The sequence below is a fragment of the Rhynchophorus ferrugineus genome, unplaced genomic scaffold, assembly GCF_030347505.1.
Source record: "Rhynchophorus ferrugineus isolate W39M unplaced genomic scaffold, kcgeb_rfMv2 rfM10, whole genome shotgun sequence".
Taxonomy (NCBI): Eukaryota; Metazoa; Arthropoda; class Insecta; order Coleoptera; family Curculionidae; genus Rhynchophorus; species Rhynchophorus ferrugineus.
The window spans coordinates 11,577,245-11,600,798 of NW_027472589.1; the positions used below are offsets into that span (position 1 = coordinate 11,577,245).

Below are 23,554 nucleotides of genomic sequence, written 5' to 3' on the forward strand. Positions count from 1 at the left end.
TCGGCTAAACATTTCTTTCGGCGCTATGTTTAAATCATAATGTCTTCCTTCGCTCGCCGTCTCCGTCATAATGGCAGATATTTTGATTTAAAAGGCTTTGGGCAGCTTCGGTCGGATACCGTCGTTATTTGTTTTTTCTGAATTAACCTAACGTTTGTGACTACGGATTAGTCACAGAGCAGCTCCAGAAGCTAGGTACCGATTGCAGTCACCGTAGACTCGTTATGTCTTCGCCGAAGTACCAGAATTGCTAACGTCTCGTCGTCGAAGAAAATAAGCTACCACGTCGTCGAACAGTCGATCCTCCCACAGCGTCGATTACGGGAGCCCTGTCTGAAGAATAGCTTGTTTTCAACGTCGTCGATGGACCACATTCAAGTGCCAAAGCGACGATGATGCAACGGTATCTGTAGGACCGGAAGATATCAACAGCCGTACCAGATCGCAACCGTACCAACCACAACCGTTTCGAACTATCATATTTTTTCAAAGCCCAGTTTACACAGCACATTTTGTTTGGTATATGTTTTTTTTTGTATTTGATATTTTTTGCAAACATTTTTGTATTTTTGTTGAAGTAATTTTATGTAAAATTCTGGCAGGGGAGTATTGTAGCGAATTGAGGCATGTCGAATTTTACATCGTGGAATAACGGTCTACAAAATACCCAGAAATATAATCCCAGATGTTGAACACCGGCGGGGTGCCAATTGGAACCCGACACCGAATAGCTGGCGGCAACCCCGAGACGTTTATCTGGGATATTATTGAAGGGTATTTCGGTCATTCAGTGCTCAACCCTCGTTCGGTTAAGACGTGCCACCATCGACTGCCCAAGCCACGTCAACAGGTAACTCCGCTGCCATCCGTTTCATTATTTGAATTTTTTTATATTGTTTTTATATTGCCAATAAATAACGGTCACATAATGTAAACACCACTGTTTCATTTCGATTTACCTCCATTCACCGAGCCACATCATTTTTACCCTAAATAATTATTATTTATACACGTAAATATTCGTGTTTATCCACGTCCTTTATATAGAACAAGTCCTTTATATATATATATATATATATATATATATATATATATATATATATATATATATATATATATAGAACATGCCGAGGACCGGTGTTATTTTCTCAACACGCCAGTATTTAAATTCATTCAATTTCCGAGTTTGAATTCGATAAAAATATTGTATTCGTAGAACAATAACAATCAAAACAATAAATGGTACCAAAATTCTAACAATTGGTCGCACAATATCTAAAAATTAGACGAAATTTCCTTTCGACAATTTGGGCGCGCAAAATCACCTGTAACTGATCGAATTTTATCTGAACGGTATCTCAGAGGTGTAAATCGGTACTATCGGCGAGAAGACACCATCAACTAAATCCGTTATCGGTTTGATGCGAGATCTAAACCCAAACAAATCTCGGAGTTTGGATCGTACCCGAGGAATCGGCAGGAATCGCTGTGTGACCGCGCAGCACCGTGCGCGTCTTCCTTTTTTCCGCAACGGGAAAAAGAGCGAGCGAGCGAGCACGACAGACGACCGTGCGAGATGGGGAATCGGAATCATTTGATCCGATCAGCATTCACGTTTTCCCCATGCGAATATTGACCGCCTCAAAATTCGGCACGGCAAGAACACGCCATTGGCTGAGAGGTATCGCGCCACCGAATGGACATAAAGTGGCGCGTTCCGAGAGTTTGACCATCAGTCGCGTTTTGCGAGTCGCGCAGGTACGTTCATCCAACAACAGAGTAGCGTGAGACCGAAAAAGTGGGAGTTCTGACCCATAATAACAATAATATCTCGAAGGAAAAGGAACTTCACCCGTTCCGAAATACTGCAGACGTCTTGCGTTTCGGTTGGTTTGGATATTTCATTATTGGCTGTGATACGATTCGGGATTTGTTTTCCCATTTGTGACAATTACCCTGCAACGGATTATTTCCGTGGATTTTCAACGCATTCCTGGTAAGGATTTTGATTTTACGTTTTTATACACGGTTCTGCATTTCTAATAAAACATCCTTTTTGCTTAAAACATAATTCTCGTTCGTGCCAAATTGTAACTCATTGATTAACACTTAAAATTTAACTGTTATTTTCTACTAAATGCAGGAATTATTGCCTGACAGTAAAAAATATGTTTACAACCAAATCGTAAAGAAATTAGCAACGTTAAATGCATAAACATCTAAAATTTTTCAAATATCCTAATCCTATATTATTTTCATCATATATCTTTTTTATACAAAAACTAACTATAAATTTTAAAAATATCAAATCCCAGAAACTCACTGCTTGACAGTAAAAATAAATATAACTGACCAGAAAATAAACGAATAAAATATACCAATCTATGTGACTTTCAAATTATCCAACTCTATTTAATTATTTGAGTTTCTGGCTCTTTTAAAACAACGATAAACTAATTTTATAACGAAACAGTAAATACATAATTATAACATGTATATAAAAATATAAGTGACCTTAATTTAAAAAATAAAAATCAATCATTTTTATTATATCATAAACAGTGAATGTATGTAAAATACATCTTCATATAAAGGGTAAAAAATGTATGTTTTATTAAAAATAATATTATACTTTTAAAATATCTTGCATTTTAATATCCATATTTGCTACTCCTAAAACTTTTAAAAAATATATTTTACTGAACAGTAAATAAGTAATTATACATATATTATTACTTAACAAATTAAAAATATATATATACCATAGTTTTATAATATCCACTTATTTTAATTTTTGTAATTTTAAAAAGTTTATGTTCTTATTAAAAATATAATAAACAATGTATAGTAGAATTCGAACAGAAAATAAATTAAACAAATAATTTATCATACTTTTAAAATATCCAATCCAATTGTACTTTAATATTTGCATTTGATACTCTTTGTTAAATTATTTTATAATTAAATAGTATATAATTATACAGGCATTATTCCATTAATTTAGAATTTATTTTAAATAAAGTACAAAAATGTATAGAATTCCATTTTTCTTAAAAAAATTACTAATGCATTTTCTTCTTGTTTCCGTTTATATATTTTGATTTATTTGATATATAGAACGAGAAGCATAAACAATAATTGGCCCAATCTATGCAAAAAGGATGGAAACAGTTAGGTGTATGTGTCATTGAACTACTTTCCTAGAGCTTCAGCTAATAATTTTTGGAATAGCCGTAGTTGTGTGTCAACTTATTTGAAGTGTTAGGAAAGGCAAAATTCAGGAATTTACTTTTAAAAAGTAAACATCAAACATCGTAGAATCGGGACTATTTGATTTGCAATATTTATTCAATTAGCACAATTTAACATTCCCAGGAATACAGGGTGTACTGATTATATTAATATTTGTATTTATTGATTGTACTTAAAAACTATTTCGGTGAAATATTTAATCGAACAGTTGATATTCCAATACGATTGAAAAAAAAGAACAATACACCTATCGATAAAAAAGCAGAAAATAAACAAACAATAGTACGCTCAGACGTTAATTAATTGCTTCATATTAAAACAAACTTGAACTTGACCTACGACTATAAAATATATATTTGCATAATTTAGAAAAAAAATCACTGGCTATATAACATCGATTAGCGTTGCTGTTGTATAAATTATCGAGTCTGTTTCCTAGTAAAGTTTATGAATGTACGTTATCACCGATAGATTGGAGTACTCTTTTTAATAGCGAACTGAGTATTATGTAAATATTATATAATTACTTGAGGAATATTAAATAATTAATTATAGTTATTAAATAATAATTATATATATATTATAATAATATATTATATAAATAATTAGATTAAATAAGAATTGTTACAATTGTTATTAAAAATATGAAGGACATCTATTTTCTTGGTAACTAAGTACTAAGTAACTTTGTAGGTAAGATTTAGACATTGACGTTAAAAGGGGCAGTTTTTCGGTGTAAATACAAAAACAGGAAAACTATATTTAATCGATTATGTAATGTCGACACGTGGTGCATGTATTTAATTTAATTTAAAGGCCAGATAGAGTACGTTTACCCTTAAGATACGCATTAACAAACTCATCGTTACCTTTACAATGACAATGGTGTAATAGAGTTAAATAAGAGCCTTTTGTTGTCTATTTAATGCGACCGTCTGGTAAATTATTTTAATAATAAGACACTGTTTGAAATGTTTTATTTGGAGCAGTACCGTCCTGTCCTTTATTTCCAAAATAACGTCGCCGAGACTAAATTAACGGAACAGTACTAGTACTTTTGTAGTGATTGTTAAGCAATAACATGTGTTTTTTCTTATTATAGATAAGCAACAATGCCCGCCAGAGCAGACACACACGTACAAAACGGCATCACCATCACCGATGACGTCGTCATCACCGGAATCTCCGGTCGTTTGCCAGAGAGCAACTCCATCGAAGAGTTCAAGCAACAGCTCTTCGACGGCGTTGATCTAGTAACCAACGACGAGAGGAGATGGCCCTCCGGACTGTACGGTTTGCCCACCCGCACCGGAAAACTGAAAGATCTACACCTTTTCGACGCGACCTTTTTCGGCGTCCACTCGAAACAGGCCGACGTGATGGATCCGCAGCTGAGGCTGCTGTTAGAGTTGACGCACGAAGCGATCGTAGACGCCGGCTTCAATCCCAACAGCCTAAGGGGTTCGAAGACTGGCGTTTTCATTGGGGTGTCCGATTCGGAGTCCAGCGAGTACTGGACGGCACAGGACCAAGAGACCATTACCGGGTATGGATTGACCGGGTGCTGCAGAGCCATGTTCCCCAACAGGTTGTCGTACGCCTTCGATCTGAAGGGACCAAGTTATGCGATAGATACGGCATGCTCCAGTTCGCTGTTTGCTTTCCAACAGGCTGTTAATGCTATACAGACCGGGCAGTGTGACTCCGCCGTCGTAGGGGGAGTGAATCTTTTACTTAAACCAACATCATCACTCCAATTTCACAGGTAAATTTTGTGGTTACTGAAGCGTCGAACGTCTATATCAATGAGGCTTTTTACAGGTTAAATATGTTGTCTCCGGACGGCGCGTGCAAAGCTTTCGACGCGTCTGGAAACGGATACGTGCGGTCCGAGGCGGCGGTCGTGGTATTTTTACAGAAAGCCAGATCCGCCAGGAGAGTTTACGCCACCGTACTTGGGGCTAAGACCAACACGGACGGAAACAAACCGCAGGGTATTACTTTCCCATCGGGAGCCATGCAGAATGCCTTGATTCGCGAGACTTACGAAGACATCGGCGTCAGTCCACACGACGTAGCTTACATTGAAGCTCACGGAACCGGTACGAAGGTACGTAAACTCGAAGCAAGCTTGAAATTTGGTTCTAATAGTTCGTCATGCTCTAGGCTGGGGATCCCCAGGAAGTGAATTCGATCGCCGATTTCTTCTGCAAGAATCGTCCAACTCCACTTCTGATCGGATCAGTAAAATCCAACATGGGCCACTCCGAACCTGCATCAGGTTTGTGCTCTTTGGCGAAAGTTGTAATTGCTATGGAAAGTGGGGTCATACCTGCTAATTTACACTTCACCAACCCCAACAAAGACATTCCAGCCCTCAGTGACGGTCGCCTGAAGGTAATATATACACTTTTTCAACATAATTCCATATGATACATCCGTCTTTGCACCAGGTTGTTGTGAAAAATCAACCATGGAATGGCGGCATCGTCGCTATCAACTCCTTCGGCTTCGGTGGCGCCAACGCTCACATCGTGGTGAAATCCAACCCCAAACCAAAGCAAACCTGGCCTGTCGAACCCATCCCCCGCGTCGTCGGCGTATCAGGACGTACCGAAGCTGCCGTCACGAATTTCCTTCAGAAAGTTCAAGATCACCGTGAAGACGAGGAATTCCTGGCCCTGGTCGACCAGGTCCATTCTAGGAACATTCCCGGGCACTTCTACAGGGGCTATTCTGTCCTGCAGGATACGCCTATTGTCGAGGTATCATCAGTCGGTAACGAGACCAGACCAGTATGTTTCGTCTTCTCCGGAATGGGTTCCCAGTGGGCCGGAATGGCGCGCGATCTGATGAAGTTGGACGTGTTTAAACAATCGATTGATAAATGTTCGGCCGCCCTGAGACCGCACAACATCAACTTAGAAGAGATAATTGTTAAGGGTTCAGCGGCATCTTTTGACAACGTTTTGAATTCATTCGTTTCCATTGCAGCCATGCAGGTGGCTCTTACCGACGTTCTTAAAACGGTCGGTTTGGAACCTGATCATATCGTCGGTCACTCTGTTGGTGAAATTGGTATGCTCAAACAAATGTGATGTGCCCAACATCATCATTAAATCAATAACTTATAGGTTGTGCTTATGCTGATGGAACATTAACCGCTGAACAAGCCATACTCGCCGCTTACAGCAGAGGAAGAGCTATTTTGGAGAGTAAGCTGGCTCCCGGCGCTATGGCCGCCATTGGATTATCATGGGAGCAAGCTCACAGTCGTTGCCCGTCTGAAATCGTTCCCGCATGCCATAACAGCGAAGACTCTGTTACTATCTCCGGACCTCCGGATGCCATCAACAAGGTAATCACAAAAATAAAACGACATGCGGTTTTACTCACCATTTCTATTCCATATAGTTCGTCGCCCAACTTCAATCCGAAAATGTCTTCGCCAAGGCCGTGAATAGTTCTGGAACAGCTTTCCACAGCAAATATATCGCCGAAGCCGGTCCGAAACTAAAGAAAGCTTTAGATGCCATCATCTCAAATCCAAAACCCAGAACAGCGAGATGGATCTCGTCTTCTATCCCGGAATCGGCGTGGGGAACACCCCTAGCCCAACATTCCAGTGCTGCTTATCACGTGAACAATCTGTTAAAGCCTGTGTTATTCCATGAAGCCCTCGCCCATGTTCCCAAGAACTCTATCGTTATTGAAGTGGCTCCAACGGGTCTGTTACAGGCTATTCTTAAACGAGCTCTTGGACCAGACGCTACTAGCATTCCTTTGGTCAAGAGAGATCATCCAGATAACATCGCCTTCTTGACTTCAGCTCTTGGAAAGTAAGTTTGTTACAAATTATGAGTTATAACATGTCGTATTTTATGTATAACATTTTAGAATCTACAATGCCGGAGCTCAGCCACAGTTAGGAAACCTGTACCACCCTGTGACTTTCCCAGTAGGACGGGGTACTCCTATGTTGAATTCCATGGTTGAATGGGATCACTCTACCGAATGGGCCGTTGCAAACTTCAGTGGAAAAGGTAACCGATCAGGAGAGAGTGTCATCGATATCGATTTAAGCAAAGAAGCCGACAGTTACTTGGCAGGACATACAATTGATGGGAGAGTTCTTTTCCCCGCCACCGGATATTTAACCCTCGTTTGGAAGACATTCGCCAAACTAAGAAATGAAGATTACGAGCAGATGCCGGTACTGCTGGAAGATTTGCAATTCCACAGAGCAACAATTATGCCGAAAGAAGGCTCTGTTAAGTTCCTCATCAATATATTTGATGGCACTGGCGAATTTGAACTTTGCGAAGGTGGATCTGTAGCAGTAACTGGTAAAATATCAGTTCCAGAGGATGTATCCAAAGAAACCCTTAACTTATCCAAGCCAGTAATTAAACAAGAAAAAGACGTATTCCCTTTGAATTCTTCAGATATTTACAAAGAACTTCGTCTTCGTGGATACGACTACGGAGGTATCTTCAAAGGTATAACCGAAAGTGATAACCGAGGTATAAGTGGAAAATTGAGATGGAACAACAGCTGGATTAGCTACATCGACACCATGCTACAGTTTGCAATTCTTGGAGATAATACGCGTGAGTTAGCCCTTCCTACTCGTATCCAAAGGGTTTTTATCAATCCTAAACAACATCTTGAAGAAATTAAAAATATCTCTGGAGAACCTGACGTTGAGGTTAACATGTATAGACATATTGGAGTAGTTAAATCGGCTGGTATTGAATTGAGAGGTTTGAAAGCCAGCCTGGCACCTAGGAGACAACAAACTCAAGAACCAATATTGGAGAAATATCAGTTCACTCCCTTCGTAAACCCGCAGCAGTTAGGAGATGATTTGGAAAGAGCTAGAAATATTGCCTTGTCTGTTGTTACTGGGCTTGTTATCGAAAATTCTTCTCACGCACTTAAAATTAAATTTGCTGAGGTACTGAACGACAAACCAGTCGAGGCTGCACTTGCCCCTATAATTAGCTCCCTAATTGAGTCACAACCATCTTTAGATGTTGATGCCACTATTATATCTAGTGCACCTGTTAGCTCGCCAGCCATTGAGGCACTGGGTATCAAAAATGTAATTAAGGATGTCCGCTCGGTTCCTGTAGACACTAATGCTAATCTTGTGGTCATTAGCGACGCTTTAGCTTATAAACAAACGGCACTTATTGAAAATGCAAAGAACTCTTTGAAGGATGGTGGCTTTGTTCTCTTAGAAGAAGCTAAAGGGCCCATAGATACCAAAACACTGACTTCTTTGGGATTAGAACTAATTAGCACTCAATCAACAGCTACTAAAACTTACATTTTATTAAGACCCCCCGTTGAAATTCCTAACGATTCTATTGTTATTCAGATAACAGAGAACAACTTCTCATGGGTAGAACCACTTAAGGCAGCTATGGAAAAAGTTGCTGGTACTAATAGCAAAATATATGTATATACTCAGGGAGAACCATTAACCGGTCTTGTAGGGCTGGCGAATTGTCTCACATTCGAACCAGTTGGTGGGGTGAATGTAAGATCAGTTTTTATTGAAGATCAAAATGCGCCTAAATTTTCGTTGAAAGCTTATGAGACTCAACTTAAGAAGGGTTTGGTGCAAAACGTGTTTAAAAATAAGACTTGGGGAGCGTACCGACATATTGTTTTGGAACAAAATAAAGATTCCGGCGCTCTCCAAGTAGAACATGCGTATATCAACACGCTAACGCGTGGTGACTTGGCCAGCTTAAGATGGATTGAAGGACCACTGTCTTACTACAAAGGCACTGATCCCAACAGTGAACTCTGCCATGTTTATTATGCACCTTTGAACTTCAGAGATATTATGTTGGCAACTGGTAAACTACCTCCAGATGCATTACCTGGCGACTTAGCTGGACAAGACTGCATTCTTGGTTTGGAATTCTCCGGAAGGGACACTCGAGGACGTAGAGTTATGGGTATGGTAGCAGCTAGATCTCTGGCCACGACAGTACTTGCAGATCCAGGTTTCCTGTGGGAAGTACCCGATAAATGGTCGTTGGAAGAAGCAGCTACTATTCCTGTCGTTTATGGTACTAGTTACTATGCTTTAGTAGTGAGAGGAAAAATGAAGCCTGGCGAATCTGTACTGGTTCATGCCGGAACAGGTGGTGTTGGACAAGCTTCGATTGCCATCGCACTACATATGGGCTGCACAGTATTTACCACCGTTTCTAGTCAAACCAAACGTGACTTCTTGAAGAAAACTTTCCCACAACTGACTGATGATCACATCGGCAATTCCCGAGACACGAGCTTCGAACAATTAGTCTTGACACAAACGAACGGCAGAGGTGTCGACCTCGTCCTTAACTCCCTAGCAGCTCAGCAGTTACAAGCTTCAGTAAGATGTTTGGCCATTGGTGGCCGATTCTTGGAGATTGGTAAAGTTGATTTAAGCAACAACACTCCGTTGGGAATGGGTGTATTCTTGAAAAACACTACATTCCACGGAATTCTTTTGGACGCTCTCTTCGATTCAAATACACCCGAAAAAAGAGAAGTTATGCGTTTAGTGACTGAGGGAATTGCATCCGGAGCAGTTCGACCCCTGCCCAATACTGTCTTCAATGAAAACCAAGTTGAACAGGCCTTCAGATTCATGGCCTCCGGTAAACATATTGGCAAAGTGTTACTGAAAATCCGCGATGAAGAATCAAGAGACGTACAAAAGCCTGCGCTTAAGACAGTTGCTGCCATTCCCCGAACTTACGTAGACCCAGAAAAGAGCTACGTACTTGTCGGTGGTCTTGGCGGTTTTGGTTTGGAATTAGCTAATTGGTTAATTAACAGAGGGGCCAAAAATATTGTACTTACTTCAAGAAGTGGTATCAGAACTGGATACCAATCTCTTTGCGTCCGAAGATGGCGCCAAGCCGGTGCGAATATATTGATTTCTACCTCAGATGCTACAACAGAAAAGGGAGCCAAGCGTCTGCTAGAAGAAGCCAACGAGTTAGGCCCTGTTGGTGCTATTTTCAACTTAGCTGCGGTATTGCGAGATGCTCTTCTCGAAAATCAATCCGAAGGTGATTTTAAAGCTGTTGCACGACCAAAAATTGATGGAAGCAAGAGCCTGGATGTGGCATCAAGATTACTCGCACCTCAACTCGATTACTTTGTCAATTTCTCATCCGTCTCCTGTGGTAGAGGAAATATCGGCCAAACCAACTATGGCTTCGCCAATTCTGCAATGGAGAGAATAGTCGAAGCTCGCCAAGCAGCTGGCCTGCCTGGTGTTGCAATTCAGTGGGGTGCCATTGGTGATGTGGGATTAGTTATCGATACCATGGGTGGTATGAATGATACGGAAGTTGGAGGAACCTTACCTCAAAGGTAAATTATGTGGATTTCATATGTATATTCGTATTTAAAACTGATTTTTATAGGATCCAATCTTGCTTGGCTACTATGGATATTTTCCTTCAACAACCACACCCGGTCGTGGCTAGTACAGTACTTGCGGAAAAACGAAAGACTTCCAGCAGCAATCAAATTAGTCTTACCGAAGCTGTTGCCAACATTTTGGGACTTAAGGACACAAGCACGGTTGCTCCTATAGCGACCCTTTCTGATCTCGGTATGGATTCCCTTATGGGAGCGGAAATCAAACAAACTTTGGAAAGAAATTATGATCTAGTACTTAGCGCTCAAGAAATTAGAAGTAAGTCGATTTTCAGCTACTGCAGCAAACATATAATGCAATGTTTTTTTTTTTTTAATAACCAGATCTAACCTTTGGAAAACTGCAAGAATTGGGTAGCGGTGGCGGTAGTTCTGCAGCTTCGGTTCAAAAGACTGATGACAATTTGGTTACTTTTGATAACCTAGTTGAACTTATGCCTAAAAAGACTCTGGTGTCAGTACAGAGTAAATCAAACGACAACAAGAAGAACCCCGTCTTCTTGGTACATCCTATCGAGGGAGTCATTGATGCTTTAAGAGGTCTCGCCCAGAACATCGACGCTCCCGTATACGGATTACAATGTACTACCAAAGCTCCTCTTGACACTATCACTACTTTAGCCACTTTTTACGTCAACGAAATTAGGTCTGTTCAGTCCAAAGGGCCCTACAGCCTTGTGAGTAAATTAAACGGCTTTAAATTTACACCGTCTATAACTTTTTTGTTTATATACAGATCGGATATTCTTTTGGCGCAGCTGTAGTCTTTGAAATGGGTGTTATTTTGGAAAAACAGGGTGAAAAAGTTAAACTATTGTTGATTGATGGTGCACCAGATTTCGTAGCGACTTATACCGGAAAGGCAAGATCAAAAATTACTCAAAGTGCCGCGGCCGAAGAAAGCGAGGCTCTGTTCTATTTCATCATGCAGTTTAAGGACGTTGACCAACAAAAGGTGAATATTAGAAAATGTAAATTATCAATTAATGATTTACTTATTAAGTTTATTGACATATAAATGTTTAATCTAATTAACATATGCCATATTTTCTTATATAGGTTATACAAGAACTCGTGAATTTGAAGTCTCTAAACGAACGTATAGCTAAAACAGTAGAAATAATAGGAAAATCAGTTCAATTCCCAGCAGAAGATATCCATGCAGCCGCTCTGAGCTTCTTCCTAAAGCTTAAGGCCGCGGACCAATATAAACCCATAGATAAATTCCAAGGATCTGTAACCCTAATAAAAGCCAAAGATAATTTCGTTCAAGGAGACGAAGACTATGGCCTTTCGAAGGTAATTATATACAATTTTATTTATTTAAGTCTTTATTTATATATGTATATGTACATATTTATAATTCTGTATAATTTTATAGTTGTGCAAATCTACACCATCAATCAACGTACTCAATGGTGATCATAGAAGCATACTAACTAAGGGAAAAGTAGAATATATTTCAAATATCTTCAATCAAAACGTTTTGGCAGCATAAAAGACTGGAGAAAATTAACGTTTCTCCTTTTAATTTATTTCTTAAGTAGAAAGTTTAGTCGAATTGCTTTGGAAACCATTCCTACTATTATTTAAAAAGACATATTTTGTTATTTTTTTTGGTCGTTTCTTGTAAATAGTTTTAGCGTAGATTCATAGACTAAGATGTCATATATAATATAATTTATTTTTATATTATTAATTAAAATAACTTCAATATATACAAGAAAATGATTCTAGATCTGAGTAATGAGATTATTTTTCGTGATATATTTACGCTTAGAATATATTTTGAATTGGTTCTTCTAAAAAGGACTTTAAAAAAGTTTAATAATATATCTCTCTAGTATGTTAGGACTGGGGTTAGACATCGGTTGACAGAGAAATAATAAAACGTTTGTTGCTTAACGTTTTATTATTATTAAGTTGGCCGCTATAAGTGGTATAAAGCAGGGTTGGGTATGTTGCTTGACCCAGCTCTGTTTCAAACACGACACAAATTGTATATACTTAAACTATTTAAAACTAAATGTAGCTTAATATGATTAAATAAACACTGTGAAGTCTTACTGTGTCTGTTTATTTACAGTACAACTAAAACCCTTCATAAGAAAATATAATGTTATACTTTAGGTACCGGAATTGAAATTAATAAAACTAGTTATTCATATTGGCCATACTACACTGACGAATTTACTTTTCTCAGGAGAAAATATTTGCGGAAATAATGTATTCAATTTGTTTAATAAAAATAATTCGAGTATTTAAAGATTGTGAAAAAAAAGGTAAAGTTTGTTCTAAATCTAAACTCTAACATATATTAAAAAAGGAAAGATATAAATTGGCACGATTATAAGAAAATCTCAAAGAAGAATATGATTTGCACATATCAAAACTATAATTAACCAAACTAACTTTTATGCCCAAATTTATTAAAGAGCACTAAATATGTAAGATCAGCGTTCTCATTTTAAACAACTGAACACCACTATAGTCTATTCATCCAAGAGCTTATTTTAACTTAGCTACTCTCAATTGTCTTAAGAAAGTTTATCTTATGTTTATGGTGAGTTAGTAAAAATCAGTCTATTAAAAACATTTATCAATTATTAAAATAGTCATTTGGAAGCTTATTCTTTAAAAATAAATAATTGTTAATAAAAATTGATGAAGTTATGGTCAACAAAAGGGCATGTCATCTCTTTTCAGCTTAAATCATATAGTGTAGCCGTTCTTATGAACCACATTTTTGTGAGAACACACTGTGTGTATTCATTTAAGCATTTACTAAAGCAAACTCAACTAGATCAATTACTCATTCCAACTGATATATTAATTCTGGCTGAAGATTTAAACACATATAGAGGTTTAGCAACTGACTAATATAAAATTATAAACAATAATATATCATGTGTATGGCCATTTGCTTTATGAAACTGCTGTTTCTTGTCTTTAACTTTTTAATTTAACTTTATGAAGCTGAATATCATCTATTTATATATTATATGGTATGTATAATTTTTAACAGATATACTTTTGTATTAGATTTGTACTTACAAAACAATACTGGACTTTGGAAAATTGGATTTCTCTGGAAACAGGATTGAACTAACACAACAAATGTATATAAATTAGTTTTATTTCCTGATATGATAAACTCAGTTATCATCTTTGAATGTTGGATCATTAATACTTTTACTGGGATCACAGGTAAATGAAATGGTAATCGCAAAACGCTCTCCTTCCGTAACCTGAAATTATTAAAATAATTTAGTCATAAAAATATATCTCATTCCAATGCTTACCCTTTCTACAAAGTGCGGGTTCTCAGCCCCAGAAGTGAACATCGACACTCTGCCTTTTCTTGGTTCAATGGTAATATTTTTGGTTGGTTCATTAAAATCATTTACAAACATGAATCGGCCACCTTTGAAGTTGATATTGTAATCATTCAGGTACAGGAGAGTAGTATAATGGAATGACTTGTATGCATACTATAAAAAGTAAATTAGACAGCTTATAATATTATTGACTATTATATTTACTTACCTTGTCTACATGAACATGCCAATATTCATCATGCAATGTTACTGCATCTTTATATGTTAGTTTGGAGAAAAAAGTAGGGTGAGTTAAATATAAATGATCGGGATCTATACCAAAAGATTGGGCTACTGCAGCTTGAATTTTTTGCCTGACTGATTTATAGGTTTTCAAATCTATTGGCGTTATGAAATTATTTTTTTTGCTTGTGTGAAAATTAATAAAACCATCTTTATAAGACATTGTACCAGAATGTAGGTCTATTATTGTAACTCCTCCACTAACTTCTGTTTTTGCCATTCCTTCAAAAAAATGTTATTAGTTGTTTATATATACCAAAAGAATTCAAGTTACCTCTTTTGGCAAACCATTGTAAAACATCAGCTTCATAATCTGTAATTATTCTATCATTAACAAACCGGCCACACTTTTTAGGCACACAATTAGTAAATCTTTGAATTTCTCTCAGATAATCTTTATTACATTCAACATTTTGTCCCCTTCCTTGGTACTGAACATCATGTTTTGCTACAATAGTATTTTTATGTAATAAAAATCAACTTTACTTAAGTACTGACAGACCTAATATTGATTCTCTACCTCCTTTTGAAAAATACCATACATACACCAAAACACCAACAATTACTATTCCCCTGCTAAATACTCTAACACTAGTGTGTTTAGGCATTGGTCCATACTTACTGGAAACATAAAAAATGAATATAATAATTAATTGATCTAAAAATATGTAATAGTGATCTTTAAATTACTATAAAATCATTACTTACGGTGCAATAGGTTCTTTGGAATTGATTTCCTTGTTATTTTTACCTTCATCATTGTTTAATTGTTTTTTCCTGTTTTTAATATCACTAACCATATTACAGCTATTCAATTGCTTTATATGAAAAAAATCAATATGGAATCTCGTACTAACTTTAGCCTGATAAGTATTTATAATAATGTAATAATATAGATAATGTTTATTATATATTTGAAGGTATTAATTATTTAAATACTTGTTAAATTGTACTTAAAGATAAGGTTAGAAATAGCCTAATCATATACATATGTATAGACAACCAAACATGCTGGTGCTAGAACTCCCTAATAATTACAAAACAATGAATTTTTCAATTTTATTGTCCACTTAATTTAAAAAAGGAAAATCAGATTCACAATTTTTAGCCTCCATGTAAAGTAGAGATAAATAGGATAGAGTCATTCAACTGTATTTCATAATTAATTGTGTCCTAAAAAGTAGAATTTATTAATTTATACACATTATATAACTTCCATTACCATTAGTTCCCAATCTATTTCATTTACAAGAACTAATATTCCAGGCCTCCTAAAAAATGCAAATAAATATATATGCAAAATATACACAGTAATTACTCACACAGAATTGTCTTGAAGAAATAATTCTGGTCTATCTTGTAATAGATTATCTTTGAGCCAAAACAATAAATCTCCTAATAACCCTGAAATTTAAAAATATACAACATATATTTCATATATAGGATATATTTAAGATAGTATACATGGTTTGTCTTTTACTGGCAAATCTACTTCATGGTGTTTTTGGTTACCAAACAACAATTCTGCGCCACCACTAAAAATAAAATAATAATAACTGTTAATTATAAATTATTGTAATATGTATAATTGTTTCACCTGAAGTCTACTTTTATTTTCATGATTTATTACACTATTTTTGAATACTGTTAGTTGAGGTTAAATCTTAACATAGGCTTTATGATGAGTAGATAATTTAAATATAACGTAGTTCATTTGTAAAGATGTTTTTCCAATGGATGTTATAACCTAAGTTTATGTATAGGGACGCGTAAAGTTGTTAGTATACGAAAGTTACATAAACAATTTGAAAACATATACGTTATATTGTTAGATTTGAATGTAATAATAGAATAAAAATATATCAATATGGAGGAGGATTATGAAGATAGACCTTGGGATAACGGCGATAGAGATAATGAGGTAAGTAATTGTTCCCTAATAATTCCACATATAAAATGTTTTTTTTAAGTCTGAGGGTCCGGAAGAAACAGAGTCCCCTGAGCAGATTCTCGCGGATTGTGCTGAAAAATTTGCAACTCCCGACTATATAATGGAACCGGGGATATTTTCGCAGCTTAAAAGATATTTTCAAGCTGGTGGAAATCCATTGCAAGTTATTGAAGAACTTTCACATAATTATACAGCTGTAGCACAAATGGCAAACTTAATTGCAGAATGGCTTATAATTGGAGGTAGTTTTTCAATATGTTTATATATAATTATTGTTACAGACTATTTTTGTATTAGGTGTTAAGGTTCAAGATGTCCAAGCTATGGTTGAAAATCATTTAAAAGAAATGATTCTAAAAACATTTGACCCAAAAAAAGCTGATACCATTTTTACAGAAGAGGGTGAAACACCAGCTTGGTTAACACAATTAATTGAACATCCTACTTGGAGGTCTTTAATATATAGATTGGCTGAAGAATATCCTGATTGCTTAATGTTAAATTTCACTATAAAGGTCTGTAGTTTCAATTAAATTATTAAATTATAGTGAAATCTATTGCAGTTAATATCAGATGCTGGTTTTCAAGGGGAAATTACAAGTATTTCTACAGCTGCTCAACAATTGGAAGTTTTCTCCAGAGTACTTAAAACATCCATTACAAGTTTTCTTACTAGTCCTGATGAGTGGCAAAATACTAGCAGAGAGTGTGCAGTGAGTTTTTTTTGTTACACTTGTAATTTGTAAACCTTTGTAATATATTTTTTTAGAAAATGGTATGTCATGGGCAGCATACATATGTTTATAGTCAGCTTGTAATACATATTTTAGCTCGAGAAAGTAAAGGTGGTTCAAGTATGAAAAGACTTTCACAAGAAATAACAAAATGTGCACAAAAAAAGTAAATGTATTTTTTATATTTAGCTTCAATATTTTTAATGGATAGGATTTTAGTGGAAATGATATTACACCAATAACAATGGCTCTAAATGGAGCATCAGCTTATCCACAGGCATGTCAAGCATTAACATCAATGCTGTCCAAAAACACTTTAAATCCTGCTGATATTTCTGTGTTATATAGAAATTATAATGGTACAGATCCACCACCTATTGATTTAATCAGAACACCACAGTTTCTAGGTAACATTTTCATATAATTCAAACTCTTTTTATTTTAGCTTTTCTGTTTTCTTTTAGAGTTGCTTGTAGATGCACTTTTTAAACCTGGTGTTAAATTGAACCCTGATCATAAGCCCAAATATATCCATTTACTTGCTTATGCAGCTAGTGTGAGTGAAGCGCTACCAAAAAAAGGTATTCTATATTTTATTTTTTTAGTTTTAAACATATTAAAATATGAAGTATTTTAGGTCAAAAAAAAGTTTGCAACAAAGACGAATTACAACCTACAATTCGTGCGATTGAAACTGTCCATAATATTTGTAATGGAAATAAAGGTAGCTCAGAATTAATGGCTGAGCTAGCAACTCTTTATCAGTCATTGAGGTAAACCTAAAATTATTTGTTAAAGTTTACTCTTGTAAAAGTTAATTTTTCAGGTTCCCAGTTGTATCATTAGGCGTTATTCGATGGGTTGAATGTACTGTGACTGAACCAAGTTATTTTAAGCTATCCACAGAGCATACCCCTATTCATTTAGCTCTTTTGGATGAAGTAGTGACCAGTCATACATTATTGCATAATCAAGTTCTAGATTTGTTGATAAGACTATTTGAATCCAAACAAGATGAATTAGAAATTTTGGTACAGGTAAGACAACACTTTTAATTTACTACCGTATTTTACATAAATCATATTTTACATTTGTTATATCAGTTGGAAATGAGGAAAATGGTTTTGGACCGTATGGTAAACCTTTTATATTCAGGATGTGTTGTTCCTGTTGTTAAGTATATTAAGCAATGTTGGCAAAGAGGGGATACTGATATATCACTTATCAGATATTTTGTGACTGAGGTACAAACAATATCATTAAGGTAGTTGGCCTTTAATTATTATTGTGATTATTTTTTAGGTTCTAGAAACTATAGGACCGCCTTATAGTTCAGAATTTGTTCATTTGTTTATGCCTATGGTAGAAAATGATGAGATTACAGGTACAATGAGGGGGGATGGAGAAAATGACCCAGTTTCTGAATTTATAGGTAAACTGAACTTAAATTTACTCCTCGAACAAATAATATCAATATTTTTGTTTCAGTATATTGCAAAGCCAATTATACCACCGTTATATAATTAATTTTTTGTATGTTGTATCAAGTTTATATTTTATGTATATTTAAGTAAATCAAATAAATATGTTTATTTATAAATTGATCTTTGTTTTAATGCTTCCTAGCAGCTTATGCTTCCTTATATTTTTCGTTCATTTTTTAGATTGCGTAAGTAATGAAGTGGTCAATGTTCTATTACCATCAAATGTAAAAAATATTCATTCTATTAGATTCTCAAGAAGAAAATGAGAGATGTGCCTCTAGAATCAAAATTGTCAGCATATAAAATAATATATCTCTAGCATTAATGAAACAATTTTTAGCCAGTTTGGGAAACTGTTATATTCACCGTTTCCGTTAAATATTTTAAGCAATGTTGGCAAAGAGGATCACTAATATAATATTTTATGACTTATTGGAGAATTGGTTTTCTTCGTTTCTAGAAACTATAGGGCCATTTTATAGTTCAGAATTGATTAATTATTTATGCTCATGGTGAATAATGAGATTATAGGTACAATAAGAGGTAATTGAGAAAATCATCCAATATCTGAACATATAGATAAGTTGAAGTTAAGTTTACACTTCTTAAACTAATGTCAACATTTCTTATTCAGTATAAAAGCAAATTGTAAAGAAATCAAATACATACATTTATAAACTGACTTTATTGTTTCAATGCTTCCAAGCATTATTTAAATGTAACAAAAAATAAAGTTTTTTTCCTAATATGGTCAAAAAAAGTAAAAAGGGTTGAAGAATATTGATCCTTCAAAAATAAAGTCCAGTAATTTACACTACTGAAATTACTATTCATCTCCTTCTGATGCATGTTTCTTTTTCTTTTTCTTCTTTTTTTCACTTTTCTCTGCTTCTACAGTTTCTGATGATTCTGCCTGCATTGATTCATCAAAACTCTTATCAGATTTCTTTTTCTTCTTCTTCTTTTTCTCAGAAGTTGGTTCTTCAGGTTCTGGAATGTGAGATAACTGTGTTAATAAAAGTTTTTTCTTTAAAATCATAATTTGATGGTAAAACTGTGATTAAAAATACATACCTTCTTTAACTGTTACACTTTCATCTAGTTCTTGTTTGACCTTTTTCTTCTTCTTTTTGGGCGTTTCTTCAGCTAAATTTCAAATTCAAACATAATATGAAATTACCTTTAATTTTTAATATGAAATTAAATACCTTCAACTGCTGGTTCTTCCACTTCTTCTTTGATCTTCTTCTTTTTCTTCTTTTTTTCAGTTACTGCCTGCGCTGCCTCTTCTTGGCTTACCTCCTCTTTAGGTTCTACTTTAATTTCTGACTCTGTCCGTTTTCTTTTGCTCGTTGAAGGTAAAGTGCTATCAGCAGCATCTGGATATTGTTTAATCTCACTGACACCATGATATTTCTCAAATTTAGCTTTTGCCTTCCCTAACACAAATAATATTTATTATTAAAAATATTAAAAGTTAATTTAATTATTTTAAATTAATATCCTTACCAGTTCCACTAATTCTTTTGATATTGCCTTCTTCTAGTTGACGTAACCTTGTTTCAAGCTTTGCTTTATGTTCAATACCAAGACTAACATGTGTTTCTTCACCTAAGGCATCTACCCTGGTAGCTAAAGCTGCTTTTGCTGCTAACATCCTAAGAAATCAAGAAGGTTAAATAGGAAAAAAGAAATGGTTATAATGTTGATATTACCTTGACATTTTTCCTTTATTTTTAGTGCTGCTTTGACCAACCAACTGAGAGTGATATATAAGACCATATTTTGGAGTATCCTTTTTAGCCTTTAAAGCCCTAAATAATGCCTTTTCTGCACCCAAAATCTGAACAGTTGAAGCTGGGTGCTTAGCAAGGTTTATTAGCGAACCTAAATGTCATTTAGAAGAAAATATAAAAAAGAAGTATATAAATTTCATGTTACATTACCCGCATGTGATATAAGTCTTGCTCCTACTAAATCACCTACTAAAACTGTTAAATTGGGAGCTATGGCCATCATTCTATTTTTAAGATAATCATATAGCTGTGTTCTGTAGTTAGTCATGTCAATAATTTGATCACAGAGGCTAATAATATTTAAAATATCTTCATCTGAAATTTCTGTACCCATTGAGATTTCTGCAGCTTCCTTAACTTTTTCCTCAACTTCCTCAGGTAGAATGTCAGACAAGTCTGAGGACAAAGCATGCTCCCTAGTACCAATTATTTTGACAGTTTTAGCAAATGCTATATTATCTGTGATGATTTTTCCTAATTCAGGAAAATGCCAACCATACCACTCACGGCATCTAAACAAAGGAAGGAAAAGGTAACATTTTAAACTACAAAGTAACTTCTGACTTACCGCATAACATAATTGTTAAGTTCCTTATCTAAATCATCTAAGAGTGATACAGCTTGTACTATCATTGTATCAACTTTATCTGGTGAGAATTTCAATTTATATCTGGATAATGAATGGGCTAAACCCAGAGCCATAGCAGTCATTTCTTTTTTAGGTAATCCACCTATTAAACTGTCTAATTGTGACCTGATACATCTCATTAATTCTTGGACAGCAGTATTTGAGAGGCATTGTAAACTGAACTTATCTTTAAGGGCAGAACCTAATTTAGCATCTGCAACAAGAAGTTGCTCTTGGGCATTCTCTGTTACATAATTTTTAATAGCTCTCTTAAGACTCTTGGAAATTTTGCCTTCAACTATAGCAGTAGTTGCTGATAGAGCTTCGGTTGTATCAGCAAATTTTTCGAAATGTTTTAATTTTACACTGGAAATACAGAAATTCACAATCATATAAAATAAACAAATAACCTTTTCTTACATTTTTTTAGCTGCGTCAGGCGTCTCGAAAGATGTATATAAACTATCAACCTTTTCTAACTTCTTTTCATCTAAAAGCTAAAAGCATGGTTTTGGTTAAGTATTTGAGGTTAAGTTACGCACTCTTGTTTTAATCCAAAATTAAAACATATTTACCTTAAATATAGCGTACCCCGCAGGGGTTTCAAATAAAACCAACATCTTAAATCAACTTTTACCATAAACTATTGGTACTTTTTGAAAAATAAACTAAGAAAAAGTTAACCTAACACGAGTTTAAAATTCGTACGACGCGTTATTTTCAAATGAACTAAAGAGGTCACTTTCGATATTAGGGTTTTGAGACATTTAATATTTTAATTAGATATGTTATTTCAAAAAAATATTAGGTAAAATTGATTTATGTTGAAATACTGTTTATATCTTATTTTTTTATTCGTTTAATATTGATATTTGTATTTTTGAGAATTTTTCATTCTATATTAAGTTAAATAATGATTGATACATACGATAGTAGATGGCGCTACATCTCAAAGGCTGATATTTTAAATTTTCTCACATTAAAAAATATATTTTTTATGAATCCTGTGAAAACAATCTATAATGGTAAGTAAGTGATATAGTTAAATTAAAAAATAATAATTTAAATCATATAAATAAATTGAAAAACGCTGGACAGATAGACGTTTTCAGAGAGTTGGCTATGGTACAAATGTTAAAACAATTGAAAATCTTTTTGGGGGAGTTTTTATTTTTCGACGCGTCCTTTGAACAATTTTCTGATAAAGATATATTCAGTCAGTTTTAAAAGTGTAAAAATACCGGTATTCCGTATTATAATTTACGCTAAATGTATTTAATCTAGATTTAGAAACGTTCGGCTATATTTTTGCTCATTTTATTGTGTTTTATTTATCAAACATGCATAATATCAACAATGTAAGTATATATTTTTATTTGTTTCAAATTTGTATGTTAAGATAATTTTGTAATGTTTGCGATATTAGGTTGTATTATTAAATATCCAAAATTCAATATATTTCTTGAGGTTTAAAATTCGATTGTTTTTGAACTGCGGAATACCATTAAAAATAAATGGTGGACGTCTATGTATAGGCAAATTGGTAATGGAAGCCAATAACTAAATATATATAACTAAATGTTTATTATATTAATTTTTTTCTTGATTATTAATTATTTACATATTTTAAATGTATACTATATTACAAATATGCTTTAAATATATTTAATGTATCATAATTCAATAATGATATACATATGATATTTTGAAAAATGCTGTCTTTGTAGGTTTAGATAGTCTTACGTGTTTTAAAGGCTGTTAATTACATTTTTCTCGTAACCTAGTCGCGATCGTTTAGGATTTTCAGCGTTTCTTGTCAGATTTTCAACCACAAAACTATGAAAATAGGCAACACAACAGCCATTACCCCTCGCATTTAAACATATACAAAAAGCCGCAATGCGACAAGCCGAAATCAAGGAATTTTTGTTTTGGATATATTAGCAATACACTATTTTTCTAGATTAATCTTAAAATAACGAAATGGAATGCACTTTAATAATGAAATGGCGTAGCTACTAAAAAATTGAATTGAAGTATTTTAATTAAAATAAATAGGTAACCAAATTAAAATTAAAAGTTTCATGGTGTTTGACATAGCGTAGTACAACAACGATCGATAATGTATACAGAAACAGGTAATTTATTGTTTTAACGTGGATTAGAAGTAACTTAAACTTTGAGAAAATCAAAGTTGTTTCTGGAGATTGTTATCCATATACATCGTGGATTATCTTTAATACTTTTGATTTACTTAGAGAGTTTGTTCGTTGATTTACTGGAATTATTTAGGCGTGTTTAAGAATATTGTATTTTTTATTACCAGGTTTTATTGTAAAGGTATATTGTCAATAGGCTCGTAAATTAGACTTTGTTTTTCACTATTTTGAGGTAATTGTTAATTTCAGCTATATTGATTAAAGTCGTCAGGTATATTGAGATTATCCGAGATTTTGTTTATTTTTGGATATCTTCAGCATAGAAACAATGTCTGGTAGATACGATGAGTGATAAAGGAGAAAACTTCCCGTAATTATTCGATTTGGTTTGATCTTCTGGTTTTTGCTCGGCGTTTTATTTGACCAGTTTGTTCTTTCTGGATTAGTTTTATTGAAGTTACTATTTTAACGT

The 23,554-nt window shown here is 34.5% G+C and overlaps 5 protein-coding genes across 5 annotated transcripts; 2 read left to right on the forward strand and 3 right to left on the reverse strand.

Moving 5' to 3' along the window:
• The first annotated feature begins 1,608 nt into the window (after nt 1–1,608).
• On the forward strand, nt 1,609–12,776 carry FASN1 (Fatty acid synthase 1). The gene is made up of 13 exons (XM_076416494.1): nt 1,609–1,996; nt 4,355–5,017; nt 5,074–5,362; nt 5,419–5,649; nt 5,706–6,330; nt 6,387–6,610; nt 6,667–7,091; nt 7,150–10,641; nt 10,695–10,969; nt 11,035–11,387; nt 11,447–11,665; nt 11,770–12,009; nt 12,092–12,776. The coding sequence occupies exons 2-13, from the start codon at nt 4,365–4,367 to the stop codon at nt 12,206–12,208; spliced, it is 7,143 nt and encodes a 2,380-aa protein (XP_076272609.1). The 5' UTR covers nt 1,609–1,996; nt 4,355–4,364; the 3' UTR covers nt 12,209–12,776.
• A 1,052-nt stretch (nt 12,777–13,828) lies between these two features.
• Nucleotides 13,829–15,285, reverse strand: LOC143204058 (2-oxoglutarate and iron-dependent oxygenase domain-containing protein 3). The gene is made up of 6 exons (XM_076416496.1): nt 15,039–15,285; nt 14,833–14,951; nt 14,605–14,778; nt 14,257–14,552; nt 14,013–14,201; nt 13,829–13,958 (listed from the first exon to the last, which is right to left on the reverse strand). Exons 1-6 carry the CDS (start codon nt 15,128–15,130, stop codon nt 13,866–13,868), a joined length of 963 nt encoding a protein of 320 aa, XP_076272611.1. The 5' UTR covers nt 15,131–15,285; the 3' UTR covers nt 13,829–13,865.
• Nucleotides 15,286–15,375: 90 nt separating this feature from the next.
• On the reverse strand, nt 15,376–16,082 carry Urm1 (Ubiquitin-related modifier 1). Its single transcript, XM_076416497.1, has 5 exons — nt 15,928–16,082; nt 15,795–15,865; nt 15,653–15,734; nt 15,553–15,601; nt 15,376–15,503 (listed from the first exon to the last, which is right to left on the reverse strand). Exons 1-5 carry the CDS (start codon nt 15,948–15,950, stop codon nt 15,435–15,437), a joined length of 294 nt encoding a protein of 97 aa, XP_076272612.1. The 5' UTR covers nt 15,951–16,082; the 3' UTR covers nt 15,376–15,434.
• Nucleotides 16,061–18,615, forward strand: TH1 (negative elongation factor complex member TH1). Its single transcript, XM_076416495.1, has 12 exons — nt 16,061–16,251; nt 16,301–16,523; nt 16,579–16,796; nt 16,845–16,994; nt 17,051–17,181; nt 17,235–17,422; nt 17,480–17,596; nt 17,653–17,788; nt 17,842–18,052; nt 18,119–18,259; nt 18,318–18,447; nt 18,504–18,615. The coding sequence occupies exons 1-12, from the start codon at nt 16,198–16,200 to the stop codon at nt 18,536–18,538; spliced, it is 1,734 nt and encodes a 577-aa protein (XP_076272610.1). The 5' UTR covers nt 16,061–16,197; the 3' UTR covers nt 18,539–18,615.
• Nucleotides 18,616–19,169: 554 nt separating this feature from the next.
• Nucleotides 19,170–21,657, reverse strand: nop5 (nop5 ribonucleoprotein). Its single transcript, XM_076416674.1, has 9 exons — nt 21,499–21,657; nt 21,344–21,420; nt 20,864–21,289; nt 20,446–20,807; nt 20,215–20,386; nt 20,009–20,157; nt 19,708–19,938; nt 19,574–19,645; nt 19,170–19,489 (listed from the first exon to the last, which is right to left on the reverse strand). The coding sequence occupies exons 1-9, from the start codon at nt 21,541–21,543 to the stop codon at nt 19,326–19,328; spliced, it is 1,698 nt and encodes a 565-aa protein (XP_076272789.1). The 5' UTR covers nt 21,544–21,657; the 3' UTR covers nt 19,170–19,325.
• Nucleotides 21,658–23,554: the final 1,897 nt, after the last annotated feature.

Bases quoted from the DNA above. Each gene is read 5' to 3' on its own strand.
- FASN1 (XM_076416494.1), top strand. From the start codon at position 4,365: ATGCCCGCCAGAGCAGACACACACGTACAAAACGGCATCACCATCACC. The intron at 10,642-10,694 runs GTAAATTATGTG...TGATTTTTATAG, and splicing joins GGAGGAACCTTACCTCAAAG to GATCCAATCTTGCTTGGCTA. The intron at 11,388-11,446 runs GTGAGTAAATTA...GTTTATATACAG, and splicing joins CCAAAGGGCCCTACAGCCTT to ATCGGATATTCTTTTGGCGC.
- LOC143204058 (XM_076416496.1), bottom strand. From the start codon at position 15,130: ATGGTTAGTGATATTAAAAACAGGAAAAAACAATTAAACAATGATGAA. The intron at 14,952-15,038 runs GTAAGTAATGAT...TTATGTTTCCAG, and splicing joins TCCAAAGAACCTATTGCACC to TAAGTATGGACCAATGCCTA. The intron at 14,779-14,832 runs GTCTGTCAGTAC...ATACTATTGTAG, and splicing joins AGGTAGAGAATCAATATTAG to CAAAACATGATGTTCAGTAC.
- Urm1 (XM_076416497.1), bottom strand. From the start codon at position 15,950: ATGAAAATAAAAGTAGACTTCAG. The intron at 15,866-15,927 runs GTGAAACAATTA...TTTTATTTTTAG, and splicing joins AAAATAAAAGTAGACTTCAG to TGGTGGCGCAGAATTGTTGT. The intron at 15,735-15,794 runs GTATACTATCTT...TTTAAATTTCAG, and splicing joins GCCAGTAAAAGACAAACCAT to GGTTATTAGGAGATTTATTG.
- TH1 (XM_076416495.1), top strand. From the start codon at position 16,198: ATGGAGGAGGATTATGAAGATAGACCTTGGGATAACGGCGATAGAGAT. The intron at 17,789-17,841 runs GTAAACCTAAAA...TTAATTTTTCAG, and splicing joins ACTCTTTATCAGTCATTGAG to GTTCCCAGTTGTATCATTAG. The intron at 18,260-18,317 runs GTACAAACAATA...ATTATTTTTTAG, and splicing joins TCAGATATTTTGTGACTGAG to GTTCTAGAAACTATAGGACC.
- nop5 (XM_076416674.1), bottom strand. From the start codon at position 21,543: ATGTTGGTTTTATTTGAAACCCCTGCGGGGTACGCTATATTTAAG. The intron at 19,939-20,008 runs GTAAGGATATTA...TATTTGTGTTAG, and splicing joins CAAAAGAATTAGTGGAACTG to GGAAGGCAAAAGCTAAATTT. The intron at 19,490-19,573 runs GTATGTATTTTT...CTCACATTCCAG, and splicing joins AAGTGTAACAGTTAAAGAAG to AACCTGAAGAACCAACTTCT.